This window comes from Mobula birostris, chromosome 4, assembly GCF_030028105.1.
Source record: "Mobula birostris isolate sMobBir1 chromosome 4, sMobBir1.hap1, whole genome shotgun sequence".
In the NCBI taxonomy this organism is placed as follows: domain Eukaryota; kingdom Metazoa; phylum Chordata; class Chondrichthyes; order Myliobatiformes; family Myliobatidae; genus Mobula; species Mobula birostris.
In genome coordinates this window covers 98,142,945-98,170,163 of record NC_092373.1, presented here as the reverse complement: position 1 = coordinate 98,170,163, position 27,219 = coordinate 98,142,945, and the positions used below count along the sequence as shown (strand labels likewise).

At 58.4% G+C, this 27,219-nt stretch overlaps 1 protein-coding gene across 1 annotated transcript in view; it reads left to right on the top strand.

Moving 5' to 3' along the window:
• The first annotated feature begins 4,567 nt into the window (after positions 1-4,567).
• The window catches only part of ky (kyphoscoliosis peptidase), a 77,755-nt gene continuing 55,103 nt past the window's right edge, over positions 4,568-27,219 (top strand). Inside the window, exon 1 of the mRNA XM_072256984.1 lies at positions 4,568-4,667. Within this exon, the coding sequence (XP_072113085.1) occupies positions 4,568-4,667 (100 nt within the window). The remainder of the gene's footprint in view (positions 4,668-27,219) is intronic.

The window sequence follows — 27,219 nt, the reverse complement described above, 5'->3', positions numbered from 1 at the left end:
TCCTCAAAAAATTGTAATAGGTTTGTCAGGCAGGATTTTCCTTTGGAATCCATGCTGAGTTCTGCCTATCTTGTCATATGCCTCCAGGTACTCTGTAACCTCATCCTTGATAATCAACTCCAACAACTTCCCAATCACCGATGTCAAGCTAACAGGTCTATAATTTCCTTTTTGCTTCCTTGCCCCCTTCTTAAATAGCGGAGTGACACTTGCAATGTTCCAGTCTTCCGGAACCATGCCAGAATCTGTCAACTTTTGAAAGATCATCGCTAATGCCTCCACAATCTCCAAAGTTACTTCCTTCAGAACATGAGAGTGCATTCCATCTGGTCCAGGAGATTTATCTACCTTTAGACTATTCAGCTTCCTGAGTACTTTCTCTGTCTTAATTGTGACTGTGCACACTTCCCTTCCCTGCCACCCTTGAGTGTCTGGTATACTGCTGATGTCTTCCTCAGTGAAGACTGATGCAAAATACTCGTTCAGTTCCTCTGCCATCTCCTTATCTCCCATTATAATTTCTCCAGCATCATTTTCTATTAGTCCTATATCTACTTTCACCTGTCTTTTACTCTTTATATACTTGAAAAAGCTTTTAGTATCCTCTTCGATATTATTTGCTAGCTTCCTTTCATAGTTAATCTTTTCCCTCTTAATGACCTTCTTGGTTTCCTTTTGTAAGGTTTTAAAACCTTCCTAATCCTCTGTCTTCCCACTAATCTTTGCTTCCTTGTATGCCCTCTCCTTTGCTTTAACTTTGACTTTGACTTCTCTTGTCAACCACGGTTGCATCCTTTTTCCACTCGAAAATTACTTCTTTTTTGGAATATACCTGTCTTGCACATTCCTCATTTCTCGCATAAACTCCAGCCGCTGCTGCTCTGCCATCTTTTCCTTTCCAGAGACGCTCAGGACATAGACCAGAGACACTCAGATCATAGACCGGAGACACTCAGAACATAGACCACGGACACTCAGAACATAGACTAAAAGACACTCAGAACATAGACCGGAGACACTCAGAGCATAGACTAGAGACACTCAGAATGTGGACAAGAGAATAGCTGGCATTCTCACCCAAGACTGACCGATGTCAAAATGCTATGGTTCAACCTCCGCTGAGTCCATTACTTGGAGGGGTCCTTCTCTCACAGTGTACATTGGCAATATCAGAACCCAAGGATGGAGGAAAGACAGTCTCCGATGTAAGCATGCAATGATATAGCATTAACTTATAAATATTACCAGTTCTATTTAACGAGAATACTAACTGGACTTGATGATTCAAACTCTCTACAGGTAGCAAAACCTTGGAAAGACAATCTGAATCTTCCCCAGAATACAAAGACCAAAAAGGTTTGGAATATGTACTTGCCAATCATTTCTTGTACTTTCCTCAAGTTGAAAATGAATTTATTTATTACCAGTTGTCCAACTAGGTTATTGTCATGATGTACTCTGGCAATATCGGAACCTAAATGCGCAAACAGGCTCCAATGTAAAGATGGTTTTAAGTGTTTATTCATAATTCCAACAGAACATCGGTGGTCCAGCCAAGCGTCACTGTGAGAAGTGACATTCTGAAAGCTAGCTCCCTGAGATTAGCAGTAATCAGGCATCCGCCTAAATTACACAAGTTACACGGAATCCCCGGACCTATAAAAATAAAGCTGACAAACTTAAAGAGAAAGCACAGGCCTGAAAAGATCATTATAGTTATGTTAAAGATTGCTTTTCAATTTAGTTAGAACTCATCCTATGGTACAGTGTCCAATACTGGGCACTAGAGCTTGGGATTCATATGTAGCTGCATTAGCCTATGTATGGACCCAAAGTGCAGTACTTGGGCATCAAATGGCTCAATGTGCCAAGCTTCTATCTACCCCTAGTGTTGCAAACGATGGGTCTATTCCCATTACTGCACAATATCCTCATCAGCTGGATGTTGCTGTACAACTTGTCATTCATAGAAAAGTTCTTCCAAACCCACACCTTTGACCACAAGTCCATCAGGCAGGGGTCAACATGGAATATCTTGTGGATATTACAGGAGAAAGACTTGAAGGAATAGACTGTCCAAACCACCTGGTAGAATGCCTCATCACCTAACCTCACCAGCAGGTACCAAGATATTGCTTGGCTGACAGTAGGAGCCCCCCAACCAAGTCAGTTCCTGTTTGCATAGTCAAAATATCATTCCCAATGTGTGCTGCCCTCAGGAAGGCTGCGCTGGGAACACAACAGTCAAGAGCCTTAACAATGTTGCTGAGCAGAGTGATCTTGGGATCCAAGTTCATAGCTCCATAAAAGTGACTACACAGCTCTATAGGGTGGCTAAGAAGGATTATGGAATGCTTGCTTTTATTAATTGAGGCATTGAGTTCAAAAGTCAAGAGATTATTTTGCAACTTTATAAAACTCTGGTTATGCCTCATCTGGAGTATTGCATCCAGTTCTGGTTGCCCCACTATAGGAAGGATGTTGAGGCTTTGGAGAGGGTGCAGAAGAAGTTTATCAGGATGCTACCTAGTTTAGGGGCTATGTGCTATTATGAGAAGCTGGACAAAATTGGATTGTTTTCTTTGGAGCAGCAGAGGCTGCGGGGAGATCTGATTATGAGGGGCATAGAGTGGACAGGGAGTATTTTTCCCCAGAGTAGGAATGTCTAATTCCAGAGAGTATGCATTGAAGATGAGAGGCAGGTTCAGAGGATGTGACGGGTAAGATTTTTACTCAGAGTGGTGGATGCCTGGTGTTTTTGATTTACATTTAGCTGGTTCGGCACGGCACTGGGGCCGGAAGGGCCTGTTCTGTGCTGTACGACACTGTGTGGTCCACTGCTGTACAGCACTGTGTGTTCCTGTGCTGTACGACACTGCACGGTCCACTGCTGTACGGCACTGCGTGTCCCACTGCTGCGCGGCACTGCGTGTCCCACTGCTGCGCGGCACTGCGTGTCCCACTGCTGCGCGGCACTGCGTGTCCAACTGCTGTACGGCACTGCGTGGTCCTGTGCTGCACGGCACTGCGTGTCCCACTGCTGCACGGCACTGCGTGTCCCACTGCTGCACGGCACTGCGTGTCCCACTGCTGCATGGCACTGCGTGTCCCACTGCTGCACGGCACTGCGTGGTCCTGTGCTGTACGGCACTGCGTGGTCCTGTGCTGTACGGCACTGCGTGTCCCACTGCTGTACGGCACTGCACGGTCCACTGCTGCGCGGCACTGCGTGTCCCACTGCTGTACGCAACTGCGTGGTCCCACTGCTGTACCGCACTGCGTGTCCAACTGCTGTACGGCACTGCGTGTCCAAATGCTGTACGGCACTGCGTGTCCCACTGCTGTACGGCACTGCGTGTCCCACTGCTGTACGGCACTGCGTGTCCCACTGCTGTACGACACTGCACGGTCCACTGCTGTGCGGCACTGCGTGTCCCACTGCTGTACGGCACTGCGTGTCCCACTGCTGTACCGCACTGCACGATCCACTGCTGTACGGCACTGCGTGTCCCACTGCTGTACGGCACTGTGTGTTCCTGTGCTGTACGGCACTGCGTGTCCCACTGCTGTACCGCACTGCGTGTCCCACTGCTGTACCGCACTGCGTGTCCCACTGCTGTACCGCACTGCGTGTCCCACTGCTGTACGTCACTGCGTGTCCAACTGCTGCACGGCACTGCGTGTCCCACTGCTGTACGGCACTGCGTGTCCAACTGCTGAACGGCACTGTGTGTTCTCTGCTGTACGACACTGCACGGTCCTGTGCTGTACGGCACTGCGTGTCCCACTGCTGTACGGCACTGCGTGTCCCACTGCTGTACGGCACTGCGTGTCCCACTGCTGTACGGCACTACGTGGTCCTGTGCTGTATGGCACTGTGTGTCCCACTGCTGTACGGCACTGCACGGTCCACTGCTGTACGGCACTGCGTGGTCCTGTGCTGTACGGCACTGCGTGTCCCACTGCTGTACGGCACTGCACGGTCCACTGCTGTGCGGCACTGCGTGTCCCACTGCTGTACGGCACTGCGTGTCCCACTGCTGTACGGCACTGCGTGTCCCACTGCTGTACCGCACTGCGTGGTCCTGTGCTATGCGGCACTGCGTGGTCCAGTGCTGCGCGGCACTGCGTGGTCCAGTGCTGCGCGGCACTGCGTGGTCCAGTGATGAACGGCACTGCGTGTCGCACTGCTGTACGGCACTGCGTGTCCCACTGCTGTACGGCACTGCGTGTCCCACTGCTGTACGGCACTGCGTGTCCCACTGCTGTACGGCACTGCGTGTCCCACTGCTGTACGGCACTGCACGGTCCACTGCTGTACGACACTGCACGGTCCAGTGATGTACGGCACTGCGTGTCGCACTGCTGCGCGGCACTGCGTCTCCCACTGCTGTACGGCACTGCGTGCTCCTGTACTGTACGGCACTGCGTGTCCCACTGCTGCGCGGCACTGCGTATCCCACTGCTGCACGGCACTGCGTGTCCCACTGCTGTACGGCACTGCACGGTCCACTGCTGTGCGGCACTGCGTGTCCCACTGCTGTACCGCACTGCGTGGTCCTGTGCTATGCGGCACTGCGTGGTCCAGTGCTGCGCGGCACTGCGTGGTCCAGTGCTGCGCGGCACTGCGTGGTCCAGTGATGAACGGCACTGCGTGTCGCACTGCTGTACGGCACTGCGTGTCCCACTGCTGTACGGCACTGCGTGTCCCACTGCTGTACGGCACTGCGTGTCCCACTGCTGTACGGCACTGCACGGTCCACTGCTGTACGACACTGCACGGTCCAGTGATGTACGGCACTGCGTGTCGCACTGCTGCGCGGCACTGCGTCTCCCACTGCTGTACGGCACTGCGTGCTCCTGTGCTGTACGGCACTGCGTGTCCCACTGCTGCGCGGCACTGCGTGTCCCACTGCTGCGCGGCACTGCGTGTCCCACTGCTGCGCAGCACTGCGTGTCCCACTGCTGCACGGCACTGTGTGGTCCTGTGCTGTACGGCACTGCGTGGTCCTGTGCTGTACGGCACTGCGTGTCCCACTGCTGCACGGCACTGCGTGTCCCACTGCTGCACGGCACTGCGTGGTCCTGTGCTGTACGGCACTGCGTGGTCCTGTGCTGTACGGCACTGCGTGTCCCACTGCTGTACGGCACTGCGTGGTCCTGTGCTGTACGGCACTGCGTGTCCCACTGCTGCACGGCACTGCGTGTCCCACTGCTCTACGGCACTGTGTGTTCTGTGCTGTACGACACTGCACGGTCCACTGCTGTACGGCACTGCGTGGTCCTGTGCTGTACGGCACTGCGTGTCCAACTGCTGTACGGCACTGCACGGTCCACTGCTGTGCGGCACTGCGTGTCCCACTGCTGTATGCAACTGCGTGGTCCCACTGCTGTACCGCACTGCGTGTCCAACTGCTGTACGGCACTGCGTGTCCCACTGCTGTACGGCACTGCGTGGTCCTGTGCTGTACGGCACTGCGTGTCCCACTGCTGTACGGCACTGCGTGTCCCACTGCTGTACGGCACTGCACGATCCACTGCTGTACGGCACTGCGTGGTCCCACTGCTGTACGGCACTGTGTGTTCCTGTGCTGTACGGCACTGCGTGTCCCACTGCTGTACCGCACTGCATGTCCCACTGCTGTACCGCACTGCGTGTCCCACTGCTGTACGTCACTGCGTGTCCAACTGCTGCACGGCACTGCGTGTCCCACTGCTGTACGGCACTGCGTGTCCAACTGCTGTACGGCACTGTGTGTTCTGTGCTGTACGACACTGCACGGTCCTGTGCTGTACGGCACTGCGTGTCCCACTGCTGTACCGTACTGCGTGTCCCACTGCTGTACGGCACTGCGTGGTCCTGTGCTGTACGGCACTGCGTGTCCAACTGCTGTACGGCACTGCACGGTCCACTGCTGCGCGGCACTGCGTGTCCCACTGCTGTACGCAACTGCGTGGTCCCACTGCTGTACCGCACTGCGTGTCCAACTGCTGTACGGCACTGCGTGTCCCACTGCTGTGCAACACTGCACGGTCCACTGCTGTGCGGCACTGCGTGTCCCACTGCTGTTCGGCACTGCGTGTCCCACTGCTGTACGGCACTGCGTGTCCCACTGCTGTACCGCACTGCACGATCCACTGCTGTACGGCACTGCGTGTCCCACTGCTGTACGGCACTGCGTGTCCCACTGCTGTACGACACTGCACGGTCCACTGCTGTACGGCACTGCGTGTCCCACTGCTGTACGGCACTGCGTGTCCCACTGCTGTACGGCACTGCGTGTCCCACTGCTGTAGCGCACTGCACGATCCACTGCTGTACGGCACTGCGTGTCCCACTGCTGTACGGCACTGTGTGTTCCTGTGCTGTACGGCACTGCGTGTCCCACTGCTGTACCGCACTGCGTGTCCCACTGCTGTACCGCACTGCGTGTCCCACTGCTGTACCGCACTGCGTGTCCCACTGCTGTACCGCACTGCGTGTCCCACTGCTGTACGTCACTGCGTGTCCAACTGCTGCACGGCACTGCGTGTCCAACTGCTGTACAGCACTGCGTGTCCAACTGCTGAACGGCACTGTGTGTTCTCTGCTGTACGACACTGCACGGTCCTGTGCTGTACGGCACTGCGTGGTCCTGTGCTGTACGGCACTGCGTGGTCCAGTGATGAACGGCACTGCGTGTCGCACTGCTGTACGGCACTGCGTGTCCCACTGCTGTACGGCACTGCGTGTCCCACTGCTGTACGGCACTGCGTGTCCCACTGCTGTACGGCACTGCGTGTCCCACTGCTGTACGGCACTGCACGGTCCACTGCTTTACGACACTGCACGGTCCAGTGATGTACGGCACTGCGTGTCGCACTGCTGCGCGGCACTGCGTGTCCCACTGCTGCGCGGCACTGCGTCTCCCACTGCTGTGCGGCACTGCGTGGTCCTGTGCTGTACGGCACTGCATGGTCCACTGCTGTACGGCACTGCGTGTCCCACTGCTGTACGACACTGCGTGGTCCTGTGCTGTACGGCACTGCGTGGTCCTGTGCTGTACGGCACTGCGTGTCCCACTGCTGTACGGCACTGCGTGTCCCACTGCTGTACGGCACTGCGTGTCCCACTGCTGTACGGCACTGCACGGTCCACTGCTTTACGACACTGCACGGTCCAGTGATGTACGGCACTGCGTGTCGCACTGCTGCGCAGCACTGCGTGTCCCACTGCTGCGCGGCACTGCGTCTCCCACTGCTGTGCGGCACTGCGTGGTCCTGTGCTGTACGGCACTGCGTGGTCCACTGCTGTACGGCACTGCGTGTCCCACTGCTGTACGACACTGCGTGGTCCTGTGCTGTACGGCACTGCGTGTCCCACTGCTGCGCGGCACTGCGTGTCCCACTGCTGCGCGGCACTGCGTGTCCCACTGCTGCGCGGCACTGCGTGTCCCTCTGCTGCGCGGCACTGCGTGTCCCACTGCTGCGCGGCACTGCGTGTCCAACTGCTGTACGGCACTGCGTGGTCCTGTGCTGCACGGCACTGCGTGTCCCACTGCTGCATGGCACTGCGTGTCCCACTGCTGCACGGCACTGCGTGGTCCTGTGCTGTACGGCACTGCGTGGTCCTGTGCTGTACGGCACTGCGTGTCCCACTGCTGTACGGCACTGCGTGGTCCTGTGCTGTACGGCACTGCGTGTCCCACTGCTGCACGGCACTGTGTGTCCCACTGCTGTACGGCATTGTGTGTTCTGTGCTGTACGACACTGCACGGTCCACTGCTGTACGGCACTGCGTGGTCCTGTGCTGTACGGCACTGCGTGTCCAACTGCTGTACGGCACTGCGTGTCCAAATGCTGTACGGCACTGCGTGTCCCACTGCTGTACGGCACTGCGCGTCCCACTGCTGTACGACACTGCACGGTCCACTGCTGTGCGGCACTGCGTGTCCCACTGCTGTACGGCACTGTGTGTTCCTGTGCTGTACGGCACTGCGTGTCCCACTGCTGTACCGCACTGCGTGTCCCACTGCTGTACCGCACTGCGTGTCCCACTGCTGTACGTCACTGCGTGTCCAACTGCTGCACGGCACTGCGTGTCCCACTGCTGCACGGCACTGCGTGTCCAACTGCTGAACGGCACTGTGTGTTCTCTGCTGTACGACACTGCACGGTCCTGTGCTGTACGGCACTGCGTGGTCCTGTGCTGTACGGCACTGCGTGTCCCACTGCTGTACGGCACTGCGTGTCCCACTGCTGTACGGCACTGCGTGTCCCACTGCTGTACGGCACTACGTGGTCCTGTGCTGTATGGCACTGTGTGTCCCACTGCTGTACGGCACTGCACGGTCCACTGCTGTGCGGCACTGCGTGGTCCTGTGCTGTACGGCACTGCGTGTCCCACTGCTGTACGGCACTGCGTGTCCCACTGCTGTACGGCACTGCACGGTCCACTGCTGTGCGGCACTGCGTGTCCCACTGCTGTACGGCACTGCGTGTCCCACTGCTGTACCGCACTGCGTGGTCCTGTGCTATGCGGCACTGCGTGGTCCAGTGCTGCGCGGCACTGCGTGGTCCAGTGCTGCGCGGCACTGCGTGGTCCAGTGCTGTACGGCACTGCACGGTCCACTGCTGTACGGCACTGCGTGTCCCACTGCTGTACGGCACTGCACGGTCCACTGCTGTACGACACTACACGGTCCAGTGATGTACGGCACTGCGTGTCGCTCTGCTGCGCGGCACTGCGTGTCGCACTGCTGCGCGGCACTGCGTCTCCCACTGCTGTACGGCACTGCGTGCTCCTGTGCTGCACGGCACTGCGTGTCCCACTGCTGCGCGGCACTGCGTGTCCCACTGCTGCGCGGCACTGCGTGTCCCACTGCTGCGCGGCACTGCGTGTCCCACTGCTGCGCGGCACTGCGTGTCCCACTGCTGCGCGGCACTGTGTGGTCCTGTGCTGTACGGCACTGCGTGGTCCTGTGCTGCACGGCACTGCGTGTCCCACTGCTGCACGGCACTGCGTGTCCCACTGCTGCACGGCACTGCGTGGTCCTGTGCTGTACGGCACTGCGTGGTCCTGTGCTGTACGGCACTGCGTGTCCCACTGCTGTACGGCACTGCGTGGTCCTGTGCTGTACGGCACTGCGTGTCCCACTGCTGCACGGCACTGCGTGTCCCACTGCTCTACGGCACTGTGTGTTCTGTGCTGTACGACACTGCACGGTCCACTGCTGTACGGCACTGCGTGGTCCTGTGCTGTACGGCACTGCGTGTCCCACTGCTGTACGGCACTGCACGGTCCACTGCTTTACGACACTGCACGGTCCAGTGATGTACGGCACTGCGTGTCGCACTGCTGCGCGGCACTGCGTGTCCCACTGCTGCGCGGCACTGCGTCTCCCACTGCTGTGCGGCACTGCGTGGTCCTGTGCTGTACGGCACTGCATGGTCCACTGCTGTACGGCACTGCGTGTCCCACTGCTGTACGACACTGCGTGGTCCTGTGCTGTACGGCACTGCGTGGTCCTGTGCTGTACGGCACTGCGTGTCCCACTGCTGTACGGCACTGCGTGTCCCACTGCTGTACGGCACTGCGTGTCCCACTGCTGTACGGCACTGCACGGTCCACTGCTTTACGACACTGCACGGTCCAGTGATGTACGGCACTGCGTGTCGCACTGCTGCGCAGCACTGCGTGTCCCACTGCTGCGCGGCACTGCGTCTCCCACTGCTGTGCGGCACTGCGTGGTCCTGTGCTGTACGGCACTGCGTGGTCCACTGCTGTACGGCACTGCGTGTCCCACTGCTGTATGACACTGCGTGGTCCTGTGCTGTACGGCACTGCGTGTCCCACTGCTGCGCGGCACTGCGTGTCCCACTGCTGCGCGGCACTGCGTGTCCCACTGCTGCGCGGCACTGCGTGTCCCTCTGCTGCGCGGCACTGCGTGTCCCACTGCTGCGCGGCACTGCGTGTCCAACTGCTGTACGGCACTGCGTGGTCCTGTGCTGCACGGCACTGCGTGTCCCACTGCTGCATGGCACTGCGTGTCCCACTGCTGCACGGCACTGCGTGGTCCTGTGCTGTACGGCACTGCGTGGTCCTGTGCTGTACGGCACTGCGTGTCCCACTGCTGTACGGCACTGCGTGGTCCTGTGCTGTACGGCACTGCGTGTCCCACTGCTGCACGGCACTGTGTGTCCCACTGCTGTACGGCATTGTGTGTTCTGTGCTGTACGACACTGCACGGTCCACTGCTGTACGGCACTGCGTGGTCCTGTGCTGTACGGCACTGCGTGTCCAACTGCTGTACGGCACTGCGTGTCCAAATGCTGTACGGCACTGCGTGTCCCACTGCTGTACGGCACTGCGCGTCCCACTGCTGTACGACACTGCACGGTCCACTGCTGTGCGGCACTGCGTGTCCCACTGCTGTACGGCACTGTGTGTTCCTGTGCTGTACGGCACTGCGTGTCCCACTGCTGTACCGCACTGCGTGTCCCACTGCTGTACCGCACTGCGTGTCCCACTACTGTACCGCACTGCGTGTCCCACTGCTGTACGTCACTGCGTGTCCAACTGCTGCACGGCACTGCGTGTCCCACTGCTGCACGGCACTGCGTGTCCAACTGCTGAACGGCACTGTGTGTTCTCTGCTGTACGACACTGCACGGTCCTGTGCTGTACGGCACTGCGTGGTCCTGTGCTGTACGGCACTGCGTGTCCCACTGCTGTACGGCACTGCGTGTCCCACTGCTGTACGGCACTGCGTGTCCCACTGCTGTACGGCACTACGTGGTCCTGTGCTGTATGGCACTGTGTGTCCCACTGCTGTACGGCACTGCACGGTCCACTGCTGTGCGGCACTGCGTGGTCCTGTGCTGTACGGCACTGCGTGTCCCACTGCTGTACGGCACTGCGTGTCCCACTGCTGTACGGCACTGCACGGTCCACTGCTGTGCGGCACTGCGTGTCCCACTGCTGTACGGCACTGCGTGTCCCACTGCTGTACCGCACTGCGTGGTCCTGTGCTATGCGGCACTGCGTGGTCCAGTGCTGCGCGGCACTGCGTGGTCCAGTGCTGCACGGCACTGCGTGGTCCAGTGCTGTACGGCACTGCACGGTCCACTGCTGTACGGCACTGCGTGTCCCACTGCTGTACGGCACTGCACGGTCCACTGCTGTACGACACTACACGGTCCAGTGATGTACGGCACTGCGTGTCGCTCTGCTGCGCGGCACTGCGTGTCGCACTGCTGCGCGGCACTGCGTCTCCCACTGCTGTACGGCACTGCGTGCTCCTGTGCTGCACGGCACTGCGTGTCCCACTGCTGCGCGGCACTGCGTGTCCCACTGCTGCGCGGCACTGCGTGTCCCACTGCTGCGCGGCACTGCGTGTCCCACTGCTGCGCGGCACTGCGTGTCCCACTGCTGCACGGCACTGTGTGGTCCTGTGCTGTACGGCACTGCGTGGTCCTGTGCTGCACGGCACTGCGTGTCCCACTGCTGCACGGCACTGCGTGTCCCACTGCTGCACGGCACTGCGTGGTCCTGTGCTGTACGGCACTGCGTGGTCCTGTGCTGTACGGCACTGCGTGTCCCACTGCTGTACGGCACTGCGTGGTCCTGTGCTGTACGGCACTGCGTGTCCCACTGCTGCACGGCACTGCGTGTCCCACTGCTCTACGGCACTGTGTGTTCTGTGCTGTACGACACTGCACGGTCCACTGCTGTACGGCACTGCGTGGTCCTGTGCTGTACGGCACTGCGTGTCCAACTGCTGTACGGCACTGCACGGTCCACTGCTGTGCGGCACTGCGTGTCTCACTGCTGTATGCAACTGCGTGGTCCCACTGCTGTACCGCACTGCGTGTCCAACTGCTGTACGGCACTGCGTGTCCAAATGCTGTACGGCACTGCGTGTCCCACTGCTGTACGGCACTGCGTGTCCCACTGCTGTACGGCACTGCGTGTCCCACTGCTGTACGGCACTGCGTGGTCCTGTGCTGTACGGCACTGCGTGTCCCACTGCTGTACGGCACTGCGTGTCCCACTGCTGTACGGCACTGCACGGTCCACTGCTGTGCGGCACTGCGTGTCCCACTGCTGTTCGGCACTGCGTTTCCCACTGCTGTACGGCACTGCGTGTCCCACTGCTGTACCGCACTGCACGATCCACTGCTGTACGGCACTGCGTGTCCCACTGCTGTACGGCACTGCGTGGTCCCACTGCTGTACGGCACTGCGTGTCCAACTGCTGTACGTCACTGCGTGTCCCACTGCTGTACGGCACTGCGTGTCCCACTGCTGTACGGCACTGTGTGTTCCTGTGCTGTACGGCACTGCGTGTCCCACTGCTGTACCGCACTGCATGTCCCACTGCTGTACGGCACTGCGTGTGCCACTGCTGTACGGCACTGTGTGTTCTCTGCTGTACGGCACTGCGTGTCCAACTGCTGCACGGCACTGCGTGTCCAACTGCTGCACGGCACTGCGTGTCCCACTGCTGTACGTCACTGCGTGTCCAACTGCTGCACGGCACTGCGTGTCCAACTGCTGCACGGCACTGCGTGTCCCACTGCTGTACGGCACTGCGTGTCCAACTGCTGTACGGCACTGTGTGTTCTGTGCTGTACGGCACTGCACGGTCCTGTGCTGTACGGCACTGCGTGTCCCACTGCTGTACGGCACTGCGTGGTCCTGTGCTGTACGGCACTGCGTGTCCCACTGCTGCACGGCACTGCATGTCCCACTGCTGTACGGCACTGCGTGGTCCTGTGCTGTACGGCACTGCGTGTCCAACTGCTGTACGGCACTGCACGGTCCACTGCTGCGCGGCACTGCGTGTCCCACTGCTGTACGCAACTGCGTGGTCCCACTGCTGTACCGCACTGCGTGTCCAACTGCTGTACGGCACTGCGTGTCCCACTGCTGTACGACACTGCACGGTCCACTGCTGTGCGGCACTGCGTGTCCCACTGCTGTTCGGCACTGCGTGTCCCACTGCTGTACGGCACTGCGTGTCCCACTGCTGTACCGCACTGCACGATCCACTGCTGTACGGCACTGCGTGTCCCACTGCTGTACGGCACTGTGTGTTCCTGTGCTGTACGGCACTGCGTGTCCCACTGCTGTACCGCACTGCGTGTCCCACTGCTGTACCGCACTGCGTGTCCCACTGCTGTACCGCACTGCGTGTCCAACTGCTGTACGGCACTGCGTGTCCAACTGCTGAACGGCACTGTGTGTTCTCTGCTGTACGACACTGCATGGTCCTGTGCTGTACGGCACTGCGTGGTCCTGTGCTGTACGGCACTGCGTGTCCCACTGCTGTACGGCACTGCGTGTCCCACTGCTGTACCGCACTGCGTGGTCCAGTGCTGCGCGGCACTGCGTGTCCCACTACTGTACGGCACTGCGTGTCCAACTGCTGTACGGCACTGCGTGTCCCACTGCTGTACCGCACTGCGTGGTCCAGTGCTGTACGGCACTGCGTGGTCCTGTGCTGTACGGCACTGCGTGGTCCTGTGCTGTACGGCACTGCACGGTCCACTGCTGTACGGCACTGCGTGTCCCACTGCTGTACGGCACTGCGTGTCCCACTGCTGCATGGCACTGCGTGGTCCTGTGCTATGCGGCACTGCGTGGTCCAGTGCTGCGCGGCACTGCGTGGTCCTTTGCTGTGCGGCACTGCGTGGTCCTGTCCTGCACGGCACTGCGTGTCCCACTGCTGTACGGCACTGCGTGTCCAACTGCTGTACGGCACTGTGTGTTCTGTGCTGTACGACACTGCACGGTCCTGTGCTGTAGGGCACTGCGTGGTCCTGTGCTGTACGGCACTGCACGGTCCACTGCTGTACGGCACTGCGTGTCCCACTGCTGTACGGCACTGCGTGTCCCACTGCTGCATGGCACTGCGTGGTCCAGTGCTGCGCGGCACTGCGTGTGCAACTGCTGTACGGCACTGCGTGTCTCACTGCTGTACGGCACTGCGTGTCCCACTGCTGTACCGCACTGCGTGGTCCTGTGCTATGCGGCACTGCGTGGTCCAGTGCTGCGCGGCACTGCGTGGTCCTTTGCTGTACGGCACTGCGTGGTCCTGTGCTGTACGGCACTGCACGGTCCACTGCTGTACGGCACTGCGTGTCCCACTGCTGTACGGCACTGCGTGTCCCACTGCTGCATGGCACTGCGTGGTCCAGTGCTGCGCGGCACTGCGTGTCCCACTGCTGTACGGCACTGCGTGTCCAACTGCTGTACGGCACTGCGTGTCTCACTGCTGTACGGCACTGCGTGTCCCACTGCTGTACCGCACTGCGTGGTCCTGTGCTATGCGGCACTGCGTGGTCCAGTGCTGCGCGGCACTGCGTGGTCCTTTGCTGTGCGGCACTGCGTGGTCCTGTCCTGTACGGCACTGCATGGTCCTGCGCTGTACGGCACTGCACGGTCCACTGCTGTACGGCACTGCGTGTCCCACTGCTGTACGGCACTGCGTGTCCCACTGCTGTTCGGCACTGCGTTTCCCACTGCTGTACGGCACTGCGTGTCCCACTGCTGTACCGCACTGCACGATCCACTGCTGTACGGCACTGCGTGTCCCACTGCTGTACGGCACTGCGTGGTCCCACTGATGTACGGCACTGTGTGTTCCTGTGCTGTACGGCACTGCGTGTCCCACTGCTGTACGGCACTGCGTGTCCCACTGCTGTACGACACTGCACGGTCCACTGCTGTGCGGCACTGCGTGTCCCACTGCTGTACGGCACTGCGTGGTCCTGTGCTGTACGGCACTGCGTGGTCCTGTGCTGTACGGCACTGCGTGTCCCACTGCTGTACGGCACTGCGTGTCCCACTGCTGTGCGGCACTGCGTGTCCCACTGCTGTTCGGCACTGCGTGTCCCACTGCTGTACGGCACTGCGTGTCCCACTGCTGTACCGCACTGCACGATCCACTGCTGTACGGCACTGCGTGTCCCACTGCTGTACCGCACTGCACGATCCACTGCTGTACGGCACTGTGTGTTCCTGTGCTGTACGGCACTGCGTGTCCCACTGCTGTACCGCACTGCGTGTCCCACTGCTGTACCGCACTGCGTGTCCCACTGCTGTACCGCACTGCGTGTCCCACTGCTGTACCGCACTGCGTGTCCCACTGCTGTACGTCACTGCGTGTCCAACTGCTGCACAGCACTGCGTGTCCCACTGCTGTACGGCACTGCGTGTCCAACTGCTGAACGGCACTGTGTGTTCTCTGCTGTACGGCACTGCACGGTCCTGTGCTGTACGGCACTGCGTGGTCCTGTGCTGTACGGCACTGCGTGTCCCATTGCTGTACGGCACTGCGTGTCCCACTGCTGTACGGCACTGCGTGTCCCACTGCTGTAGGGCACTGCGTGTCCCACTGCTGTACGGCACTGCGTGGTCCTGTGCTGTATGGCACTGTGTGTCCCACTGCTGTACGGCACTGCACGGTCCACTGCTGTACGGCACTGCGTGGTCCTGTGCTGTACGGCACTGCGTGTCCCACTGCTGTACGGCACTGCGTGGTCCTGTGCTGTATGGCACTGTGTGTCCCACTGCTGTACGGCACTGCACGGTCCAGTGCTGCGCGGCACTGCGTGGTCCAGTGATGAGCGGCACTGCGTGTCCCACTGCTGTACGGCACTGCGTGGTCCTGTGCTGTAAGGAACTGCGTGTCCCACTGCTGTACCGCACTGCGTGGTCCAGTGCTGCGCGGCACTGCGTGGTCCTGTGCTGTACGGCACTGCGTGTCCCACTGCTGTACGGCACTGCGTGTCCCACTGCTGTACGGCACTGCGTGTCCCACTGCTGTATGGCACTGCGTGTTCCCACTGCTGTACGGCACTGCACGGTCCACTGCTGTACGGCACTGCGTGTCCCACTGCAGTACGGCACTGCGTGGTCCTGTGCTGTACGGCACTGCGTGTCCCACTGCTGTACGGCACTGCACGGTCCACTGCTGTGCGGCACTGCGTGTCCCACTGCTGTACGGCACTGCGTGTCCCACTGCTGTACCGCACTGCGTGGTCCTGTGCTATGCGGCACTGCGTGGTCCTCTGCTGTACGGCACTGCGTGGTCCTGTGCTGTACGGCACTGCGTGTCCCACTGCTGCACGGCACTGCGTGTCCCACTGCTGCACGGCACTGCGTGGTCCTGTGCTGTACGGCACTGCGTGGTCCTGTGCTGTACGGCACTGCGTGTCCCACTGCTGTACGGCACTGCGTGGTCCTGTGCTGTACGGCACTGCGTGTCCCACTGCTGCACGACACTGCGTGTCCCACTGCTGTACGGCACTGTGTGTTCTGTGCTGTACGACACTGCACGGTCCACTGCTGTACGGCACTGCGTGGTCCTGTGCTGTACGGCACTGCGTGTCCAACTGCTGTACGGTACTGCACGGTCCACTGCTGTGCGGCACTGCGTGTCCCACTGCTGTACGCAACTGCGTGTCCAACTGCTGTACGGCACTGTGTGTTCTGTGCTGTACGACACTGCACGGTCCACTGCTGTACGGCACTGCGTGGTCCTGTGCTGTACGGCACTGCGTGTCCAACTGCTGTACGGTACTGCACGGTCCACTGCTGTGCGGCACTGCGTGTCCCACTGCTGTACCGCACTGCGTGTCCAACTGCTGTACGGCACTGCGTGTCCAAATGCTGTACGGCACTGCGTGTCCCACTGCTGTACGGCACTGCGTGTCCCACTGCTGTGCGGCACTGCGTGTCCCACTGCTGTTCGGCACTGCGTGTCCCACTGCTGTACGGCACTGCATGTCCCACTGCTGTACCGCACTGCACGATCCACTGCTGTATGACACTGCATGTCCCACTGCTGTAGGGCACTGCGTGTTCCCACTGCTGTACAGCACTGCGTGTTCCTGTGCTGTACGGCACTGCGTGTCCCACTGCTGTACCGCACTGCGTGTCCCACTGCTGTACCGCACTGCGTGTCCCACTGCTGTACGGCACTGCGTGTCCCACTGCTGCACGGCACTGCGTGTCCAACTGCTGTACGGCACTGCGTGTCCCACTGCTGTACCGTACTGCGTGTCCCACTGCTGTACGGCACTGTGTGTTCTGTGCTGTACGACACTGCACGGTCCTGTGCTGTACGGCACTGCGTGTCCCTCTGCTGTACGGCACTGCGTGTCCCACTGCTGTACGGCACTGCGTGGTCCTGTGCTGTACGGCACTGTGTGTCCCACTGCTGTACGGCACTGCACGGTCCACTGCTGTACGGCACTGCGTGTCCCACTGCTGTACGACACTGCATGGTCCACTGCTGTGCGGCACTGCGTGTCCCACTGCTGTACGACACTGCACGGTCCACTGCTGTACGGCACTGCGTGTCCCACTGCTGTTCGGCACTGCGTGTCCCACTGCTGTACGGCACTGCGTGTCCCACTGCTGTACCGCACTGCACGATCCACTGCTGTACGGCACTGCGTGTCCCACTGCTGTACGGCACTGTGTGTTCCTGTGCTGTACGGCACTGCGTGTCCCACTGCTGTACCGCACTGCGTGTTCCACTGCTGTACCGCACTGCGTGTCCCACTGCTGTACCGCACTGCGTGTCCCACTGCTGCACGTCACTGCGTGTCCAACTGCTGCACGGCACTGCGTGTCCCACTGCTGTACGGCACTGCGTGACCAACTGCTGAACGGCACTGTGTGTTCTCTGCTGTACGACACTGCACGGTCCTGTGCTGTACGGCACTGCGTGGTCCTGTGCTGTACGGCACTGCGTGTCCCACTGCTGTACGGCACTGCGTGTCCCACTGCTGTACGGCAGTGCACGGTCCACTGCTATGCGGCACTGCGTGTCCCACTACTGTACGGCACTGCGTGTCCCACTGCTGTACCGCACTGCGTGGTCCTGTGCTATGCGGCACTGCGTGGTCCAGTGCTGCGCGGCACTGCGTGGTCCAGTGCTGTACAGCACTGCGTGTCCAACTGCTGTACCGCACTGCGTGGTCCAGTGCTGCGCGGCACTGCGTGTCCCACTGCTGCGCGGCACTGCGTGTCCCACTGCTGCGCGGCACTGCGTGGTCCTGTGCTGTACGGCACTGCGTGTCCCACTGCTGTACGGCACTGCGTGTCCCACTGCTGTACGGCACTGCGTGTCCCACTGCTGTGCGGCACTGCGTGGTCCAGTGCTGCGCGGCACTGCGTGTCCCACTGCTGTGCGGCACTGCGTGTCCAACTGCTGTACGGCACTGTGTGTTCTGTGCTGTACGACACTGCACGGTCCACTGCTGTACGGCACCGCGTGTCCCACTGCTGTACGGCACTGCGTGTCCCACTGCTGTGCGGCACTGCGTGGTCCTGTGCTGCGCGGCACTGCGTGGTCCAGTGCTGCGCGGCACTGCGTGGTCCAGTGATGAACGGCACTGCGTGTCCCACTGCTGTACGGCACTGCGTGTCCCACTGCTGTGCGGCACTGCGTGGTCCTGTGCTGTACGGCACTGCGTGTCCCACTGCTGCGCGGCACTGCGTCTCCCACTGCTGCGCGGCACTGCGTGGTCCTGTGCTGTACGGCACTGCGTGGTCCTGTGCTGTAAGGCACTGCGTGTCCCACTGCTGCACGGCACTGCGTGGTCCTGTGCTGTACGGCACTGCGTGGTCCTGTGCTGTACGGCACTGCTTGTCCCACTGCTGTACGGCACTGCGTGGTCCTGTGCTGTACGGCACTGCGTGGTCCTGTGCTGTACGGCACTGCGTGTCCCACTGCTGTACGGCACTGCGTGTTCTGTGCTGTACGGCACTGCACGGTCCACTGCTGTGCGGCACTGCGTGGTCCTGTGCTGTTCGGCACTGCGTTTCCCACTGCGGTACGGCACTGCGTGTCCCACTGCTGTACCGCACTGCACGATCCACTGCTGTACGGCACTGCGTGGTCCCACTGCTGTACGGCACTGTGTGTTCCTGTGCTGTATGGCACTGCGTGTCCCACTGCTGTACCGCACTGCGTGTCCCACTGCTGTACCGCACTGCGTGTCCCACTGCTGTACGTCACTGCGTGTCCAACTGCTGCACGGCACTGCGTGTCCCACTGCTGTACGGCACTGCGTGTCCAACTGCTGTACGGCACTGTGTGTTCTGTGCTGTACGACACTGCACGGTCCTGTGCTGTACGGCACTGCGTGGTCCTGTGCTGTACGGCACTGCGTGTCCCACTGCTGTACGGCACTGCGTGGTCCTGTGCTGTACGGCGCTGCGTGTCCCACTGCTGTACGGCACTGCGTGTCCCACTGCTGTACGGCACTGCACGGTCCACTGCTGTGCGGCACTGCGTGTCCCACTGCTGTACCGCACTGCGTGGTCCTGTGCTATGCGGCACTGTGTGGTCCAGTGCTGCGCGGCACTGCGTGCTCCAGTGCTGCGCGGCACTGCGTGCTCCAGTGCTGCGCGGCACTGCGTGGTCCTGTGCTGCGCGGCACTGCGTGGTCCTGTGCTGTTCGGCACTGCACGGTCCACTGCTGTACGGCACTGCGTGTCCCACTGCTGTACGGCACTGCGTGTCCCACTGCTGTACGGCACTGCGTGTCCCACTGCTGCATGGCACTGCGTGGTCCAGTGCTGCGCGGCACTGCGTGTCCCACTGCTGTACCGCACTGCGTGTGGTCCAGTGCTGCGCGGCACTGCGTGTCCCACTGCTGTACGGCACTGCGTGTCCCACTGCTGTACCGCACTGCGTGGTCCAGTGCTGTACGGCACTGCGTGGTCCTGTGCTGTACGGCACTGCGTGGTCCTGTGCTGTACGGCACTGCGTGGTCCTGTGCTGTACGGCACTGCACGGTGCACTGCTGTACGGCACTGCGTGTCCCACTGCTGTACGGCACTGCGTGTCCCACTGCTGTACGGCACTGCGTGTCCCACTGCTGCATGGCACTGCGTGGTCCAGTGCTGCGCGGCACTGCGTGTCCCACTGCTGTACCGCACTGCGTGGTCCAGTGCTGCGCGGCACTGCGTGTCCCACTGCTGTACGGCACTGCGTGTCCAACTGCTGTACGGCACTGCGTGTCTCACTGCTGTACGGCACTGCGTGTCCCACTGCTGTACCGCACTGCGTGTGGTCCAGTGCTGCGCGGCACTGCGTGTCCCACTGCTGTACGGCACTGCGTGTCCCACTGCTGTACCGCACTGCGTGGTCCAGTGCTGTACGGCACTGCGTGGTCCTGTGCTGTACGGCACTGCGTGGTCCTGTGCTGTACGGCACTGCGTGGTCCTGTGCTGTACGGCACTGCACGGTGCACTGCTGTACGGCACTGCGTGTCCCACTGCTGTACGGCACTGCGTGTCCCACTGCTGTACGGCACTGCGTGTCCCACTGCTGCATGGCACTGCGTGGTCCAGTGCTGCGCGGCACTGCGTGTCCCACTGCTGTACCGCACTGCGTGGTCCAGTGCTGCGCGGCACTGCGTGTCCCACTGCTGTACGGCACTGCGTGTCCAACTGCTGTACGGCACTGCGTGTCTCACTGCTGTACGGCACTGCGTGTCCCACTACTGTACCGCACTGCGTGGTCCTGTGCTATGCGGCACTGCGTGGTCCAGTGCTGCGCGGCACTGCGTGGTCCTTTGCTGTGCGGCACTGCGTGGTCCTGTCCTGTACGGCACTGCAGGGTCCTGCGCTGTACGGCACTGCACGGTCCACTGCTGTACGGCACTGCGTGTCCCACTGCTGTACGGCACTGCGTGTCCCACTGCTGTACGGCACAGCGTGTCCCACTGCTGTACCGCTCTGCGTGGTCCTGTGCTATGCGGCACTGCGTGGTCCAGTGCTGCGCGGCACTGCGTTTTCCACTGCTGTGCGGCACTGCGTGTCCAACTGCTGTACGGCACTGCATGTCCCACTGCTGTACCGCACTGCGTGGTCCAGTGCTGTACGGCACTGCGTGGTCCTGTGCTGTACGGCACTGCGTGTCCCACTGCTGTACGGCACTGCGTGTCCCACTGCTGTACCGCACTGCGTGGTCCAGTGCTATGCGGCACTGCGTGGTCCAGTGCTGCGCGGCACTGCGTGGTCCAGTGCTGCGCGGCACTGCGTGGTCCAGTGCTGCGCGGCACTGCGTGGTCCAGTGCTGCGCGGCACTGCGTGGTCCAGTGCTGCGCGGCACTGCGTGTCCCACTGCTGTGCGGCACTGCGTGTCCCACTGCTGTACGGCACTGCGTGTCCCACTGCTGCACCGCACTGCGTGTCCCACTGCTGTACCGCACTGCGTGGTCCAGTGCTGCGCGGCACTGCGTGTCCCACTGCTGTGCGGCACTGCGTGTCCCACTGCTGTACGGCACTGCGTGTCCCACTGCTGTACCGCACTGCGTGTCCCACTGCTGTACCGCACTGCGTGGTCCTGTGCTATGCGGCACTGCGTGGTCCAGTGCTGCGCGGCACTGCGTGGTCCAGTGCTGCGCGGCACTGCGTGGTCCTGTGCTGCGCGGCACTGCGTGGTCCTGTGCTGCGCGGCACTGCACGGTCCACTGCTGTACGGCACTGCGTGTCCCACTGCTGTACGGCACTGCGTGTCCCACTGCTGTACGGCACTGCGTGTCCCACTGCTGTACGGCACTGCGTGTCCCACTGCTGTACGGCACTGCGTGGTCCAGTGCTGCGCGGCACTGCGTGTCCCACTGCTGCTTGGCACTGCGTGTCCCACTGCTGTACCGCACTGCGTGGTCCAGTGCTCGCGGCACTGCGTGGTCCAGTGCTGCACGGCACTGCGTGTCCCACTGCTGTACGGCGCTGCGTGTCCGACTGCTGTACGGCGCTGCGTGTCCGACTGCTGTACGGCGCTGCGTGTCCCACTGCTGTACGGCGCTGCGTGTCCCACTGCTGTACGGCACTGCGTGTCCCACTGCTCTACGGCACTGCGTGTCCCACTGCTGCGCGGCACTGCGTGGTCCAGTGCTACGCGGCACTGCGTGGTCCAGTGCTGCGCGGCACTGCGTGTCCAACTGCTGTACCGCACTGCGTGGTCCAGTCCCACTGCTGTACGGCACTGCGTGTCCCACTGCTGTACGGCACTGCGTGTTCCTGTGCTGTACGGCACTGCGTGTCCCACTACTGTACGGCACTGCGTGGTCCTGTGCTGTACCGCACTGCGTGTCCCACTGCTGTCCGGCACTGCGTGTCCCACTGCTGTGCGGCACTGCGTGTCCCACTGCTGTGCGGCACTGCGTGTCCCACTGCTGTGCGGCACTGCGTGTCCCACTGCTGTGCGGCACTGCGTGTCCCACTGCTGTGCGGCACTGCGTGTCCCACTGCTGTACGGCACTGCGTGGTCCTGTGCTGTACGGCACTGCGTGTCCCACTGCTGTACCGTACTGCGTGTCCCACTGCTGTACGGCACTGCGTGTCCCACTGCTGTACGGCACTGCGTGTCCCACTGCTGTATGGCACTGAGTGGTCCTGTGCTGTACGGCACTGCGTGGTCCTGTGCTGTACGGCACTGCGTGTCCCACTGCTGTACGACACTGCACGGTCCACTGCTGCGCGGCACTGCGTGTCCCACTGCCGCGCGGCACTGCGTGGTCCAGTGCTGTGCGGCACTGCGTGTCCCACTGCTGTACGGCACTGTGTGGTCCTGTGCTATGCGGCACTGCGTGGTCCAGTGCTGCGCGGCACTGCACGGTCCAGTGCTGTATGGCACTGCGTGGTCCACTGCTGTACGGCACTGCGTGTCCCACTGCTGTACCGCACTGCGTGTCCCACTGCTGTACCGCACTGCGTGGTCCAGTGCTGCGCGGCACTGCGTGGTCCAGTGCTGTACACCACTGCGGCTCAACAGGCCTGCTCAGTGCTGTACTCTTCTGGGTTTTCTGTTCACACCAACGCTTTGTCCACACAGAGTGACTCTTCTACAATGTTTCTCTCAATAGTTCAGTGTTTCAATGGTTCAATTTAATGTCAGAGAATGTATACAGTGTACAAGCTCAGACATTGCATGCATGGGTGTTATCAGCAAGAATAAACAGTTCTCAGCAGTCTGTAGTCTGCAGTTCACAGATGGACAAACATACGATTGCATGTGTGCAGTCCAGCTTGCCTTCCCAGTGAACCCTGGATGGCAGCACCATCGGAGGGATCAGCCCCCAAGCCAACATGGACACCACACTACACTGCCTCCGATGTCTCCTCTCCTGAACTGCTGCAACATGCAACCCTGCAGCTCGAGGCCTAGTCCTTGCTACAACCTGGGCCACACAGCTGTCTCTCTCGCCAATAAAGAAGGGAAACAGACTTGCAGCATTTTACATTACCAAGTCCAACAGGTCTTACAATCACAAGAGAAACATCCAAGACAGTCTCTCACTATTAGACTACACACCGCCATCAGGCATTGACTCCAATGCCTTCTTGAGGCAGGCAGTAATGTGGTCCGCACCATCCAGCTCCTCCAGCAACGAGCAGCTCGCTGATGGGGTGGACCTGCTGTACTTGAAGTTCCTTATCTCCAGCATTGTCTTACAATCATAAAAAAAAGTTTAGAAAAGACAAAAATGTCTTTGGTTGGCCCCTGAGAGGCCACTGTGTCTGAACATGCCGCCATCTTACCAGAAAAAGGTGATGTCATTAACCTTGATGGAAAACAGAGAGAAACAAAGTATGTTTAAATGGTGACGGATCAAAAGGTGCTGATACACAGAATGTTCTTGTACACAGATCAGTGATTTACATGCAAATAGGGCAGCAATTAGGAAAGCAAGTGGTGTGTTAGCCTTTATTATATGAACAGAGATGTATTTCTGCAAGTTCTGATGAGTATTGATGAAGGATCTTGTCCTAAATTTCCTTTAGATACAGCCTTTAGATCCATTGTGTGTTGGTCTTTCTGCAATTATGTCTGTCCCTGACAAGACCACACCTGTATAGGTCTTCTCTCCCCACGTCAGAGAGGATATATTGTACTACAGGAGTGCAGTGAAGGTTCACCAGACTGATTCCTGGTTTAGCTGCTTTGTCAATTGAAAAGAAGTTAAGCAAAGTGGACCTGTACTTCCTTAAGTAAGAGGTTACATCAATGAAGCATACAAGGCTTGAGAGGATAGTTGCAGAAGGTTTCCTCTATTTGGAGTATTCAGAACCAAGGGTCACCATCTCCAAATAAGGAATGAGCCATCAGGACAGAGATGAGAATGGACCTAGAATTCTCTGTCCAAGGGAGTTGTGAGAGGTTAGTTGCTGCATATATTCAAGACAGGGTATGCTAGATGTTTACCATGACATCAATCCCATGACAGGAAAAGCATGGGATTCGTTGCCAGAACAAGAAAGTGGTGCTGAACTAAATGGTCAGCCGTGATCTTATGGTATTGCAGAGCAATCATAGGGGACTGAATGACTTCTTGCTGCTTCTCTGTTCTTTATTCTTATATACTCTGCCTTCGGTCAGGTCTGGGAATGCTTGATGTTGATAGTGAGATGACCAAGAAAAGAAGGGTGCTTCATTTACAGTCACAACCTATAACTAATGCCAAATATGGGGGTGAGAGTTGGTTGAAAGCCATCAGAATTGAATTGGTGGCCTGGCCTCAGCTCCCTGATGTTACTCACAGTTTATGGCTTTATCAAATAATTATTGTCGGAGTGGTTGATCTCGTCATCCTAGTATGCCTCAGGTGTATTATTTGCAGTAATAGGTTCTCCATTAATTCTCCCAATAATCAGCAGACACCCCTGAACATGGGACATATCTATTGGGTTGCTATCCCCCAATATAGTTTGTGAAAGGATGGAAAAACCTTTCCTAAGACTGTTCATAGTGACTGCCACATATCTGATATTGACGCTAATTAGGAGGGTCTCTGTAATGACTGGAATTGAGAAGCACTATGGGAAGTGCTGCCTCATAGCTCTTGACCCAGTTTAGATCCTGACCTCCTCTGTTCTCTGCTCATGTCCTCTATCACTGAAGGCATCATTGTTGGATGTGGTAAAATACCCCTAGTCTGTAGGTGTATGGTGGAATCAGGCAGTGGGGAGGGTATGATGGGGGCAGAGTATGGAGATAATCAGAATGTAGGAGAATAAAATGGAATTTAGTGTAAGATTAATGCAACAAGGTGATTTAAGGTTGTTACAGACACAGTGGGCCAAGTGGCCTTTTTCTATGCTGTATGGCTCAAAGTTGACAAGTCTGTCAAAGACATCTATTACGTAAAATATTTTTTAAGCGTTCTCTTACACTGTGCTGTTACATGCAATGTCACAAAGATATCCTACAACTGAAAACGTAATCTCAATGTAGCCCCCCGGCCACCCTCAGGGTCGCTCGGCTCGCTGTCGTCTAGGGAAACAGCCTCGGCCCCGCCAAACTGGATAATTTGTTTGTGTGGATGCTGTGTGAGGTACCCCACCCCACCCAAATAACAGACAATACACCAGATGTAATTAAATGATTTACAGTTTATAGATATTACTGGAACTATATAATTAAAAGAGAATAAAATATAAAAGGAAAATAAAAGGCGCCACACTTATCAAAGTTCACTCTCTTCGTGCACAAAAAACCGTTGGAGCTCAAGGACCTTCTTCTTCACCCTGTGACCCCTCGGACCACCTCGACCGGCCGCCTGGGACCAACAACGGTGGTCGACCAGACGCTCCACACGAGTCCGTCTCCGTCTCCTCGCCGAACGTCCCGCTCGGGGTCCGACCCCGTTAGCGGACTCACAGCACCTGGTCCATCCTCTGTCTCGCTCTCCCGCCTTCTGCCCCAAAACCCCGCGCATACAGTATCTTCAAATACACCCAAACCATAACAACTATCGCAATTGGTTAATAGCACCCTCTTATCACCCTCTAAACCACAATAAGCTGCTAGCGCAAACTTTCTCAGCGTTAAAGCACAACAAAGCTGCATTCCCCAGATTAACATAACAAAAACGCCATTTTAATTGGCCTCCGCAGTAACATAAAAATCGAAACCCCCTTACATCTATATTGCAGATATTGCTTATGGCCAAAAATATAAGCTGAAAGAAATTAAAGGTGAGCAGAGTAGTGTAGAGCTAGTCTCTTCTTCTTTTGTGTCACTTCAGCTCCCTTTATAGCAATGAGGACAGAGAAGCAAATATTCAATGAAAATATAAAAATAAATTTTGCTGCAAATACAACACAAAAACAATAAGTGAGCTCAGCAGGTTAGTGGCCATCTGTCGGGAGAGAAGCTAATGTTTCTGGTCTGCTTCTGATGAAGGGACCTGTGATATTATACATCTCTTTCTCTCTATCCACAGATATTGGCTGACATGCTGAGTGTTTTCAGCATTTTCTGCTTCTTTTTCAAGTAACTCTCTTATTTTCTGCAAGATGATTCAAAGAACCCTAATCTATGTTGTGGGAAAGGGAAAAGTTCACTTGCAACAATCTCAGCAAACAGTTGGTGTTCTTAAGCTGCAGCGCATCAAGGCCCAGGAAATGGTTTTCATTCTGTGTTGGTGTGCTAAACATGTACAAACGGATCTCCTGCAAAATGCACAAATTCATATCATGGTTTACACTGAGAACCATAGCCTAGAATAGATTTGTGGCCATTCCCACTAGACACTAGACACCAGAGTATTACGGCACAGTACAGGCCCTTTGGCCCTCGATGTTGTGCCGACCCATACATTCCTTAAAAAAACCTGACTAAACCCACACTACCCCGTAACCCTCTATTTTTCTTTCATCCATGTGCCTGTCCAAGAGGCTCTTAAATACCCCTAATGTTTTAGCCTTCACCACCAACCCTGGCAAGTCATTCCAGGCACCCACAACCCTCTGTGTAAAAACTTACCCCTGATGTCTCCCTTAAACTTCCCTCCCTTAACTTTGTACATATGCCCTCTGGGGTTTGCTATTCATGCCCTGGGAAACAGGTACTGTCTATTCACCCTACTTATGCCTCTCATCTTGTAGATCTCTATCAAGTCCCCTCTCATCCAAAGAGAAAAGTCCCAGCTCTGCTAAAATTGCCTCCTAAGACTTGTCTTCCAATCCAGGCAACATCCTGGAAAATCTCCTCTGCACCCTTTCCATAGCTTCCACATCCTTCCTGTAATTTGGTGACCAAAACTGAACACAATACTCCAGATTCGGCCTTACCAATGCCTTATACAACCTCATCATAACATTCCAGCTCCTATACTCAATACTTTGATTAATAAAGGCCAATGTACCAAAAGCTCTCTTTATGACTCTATCTACCTGTGACGCCACTTTTAGGGAATTTTGTA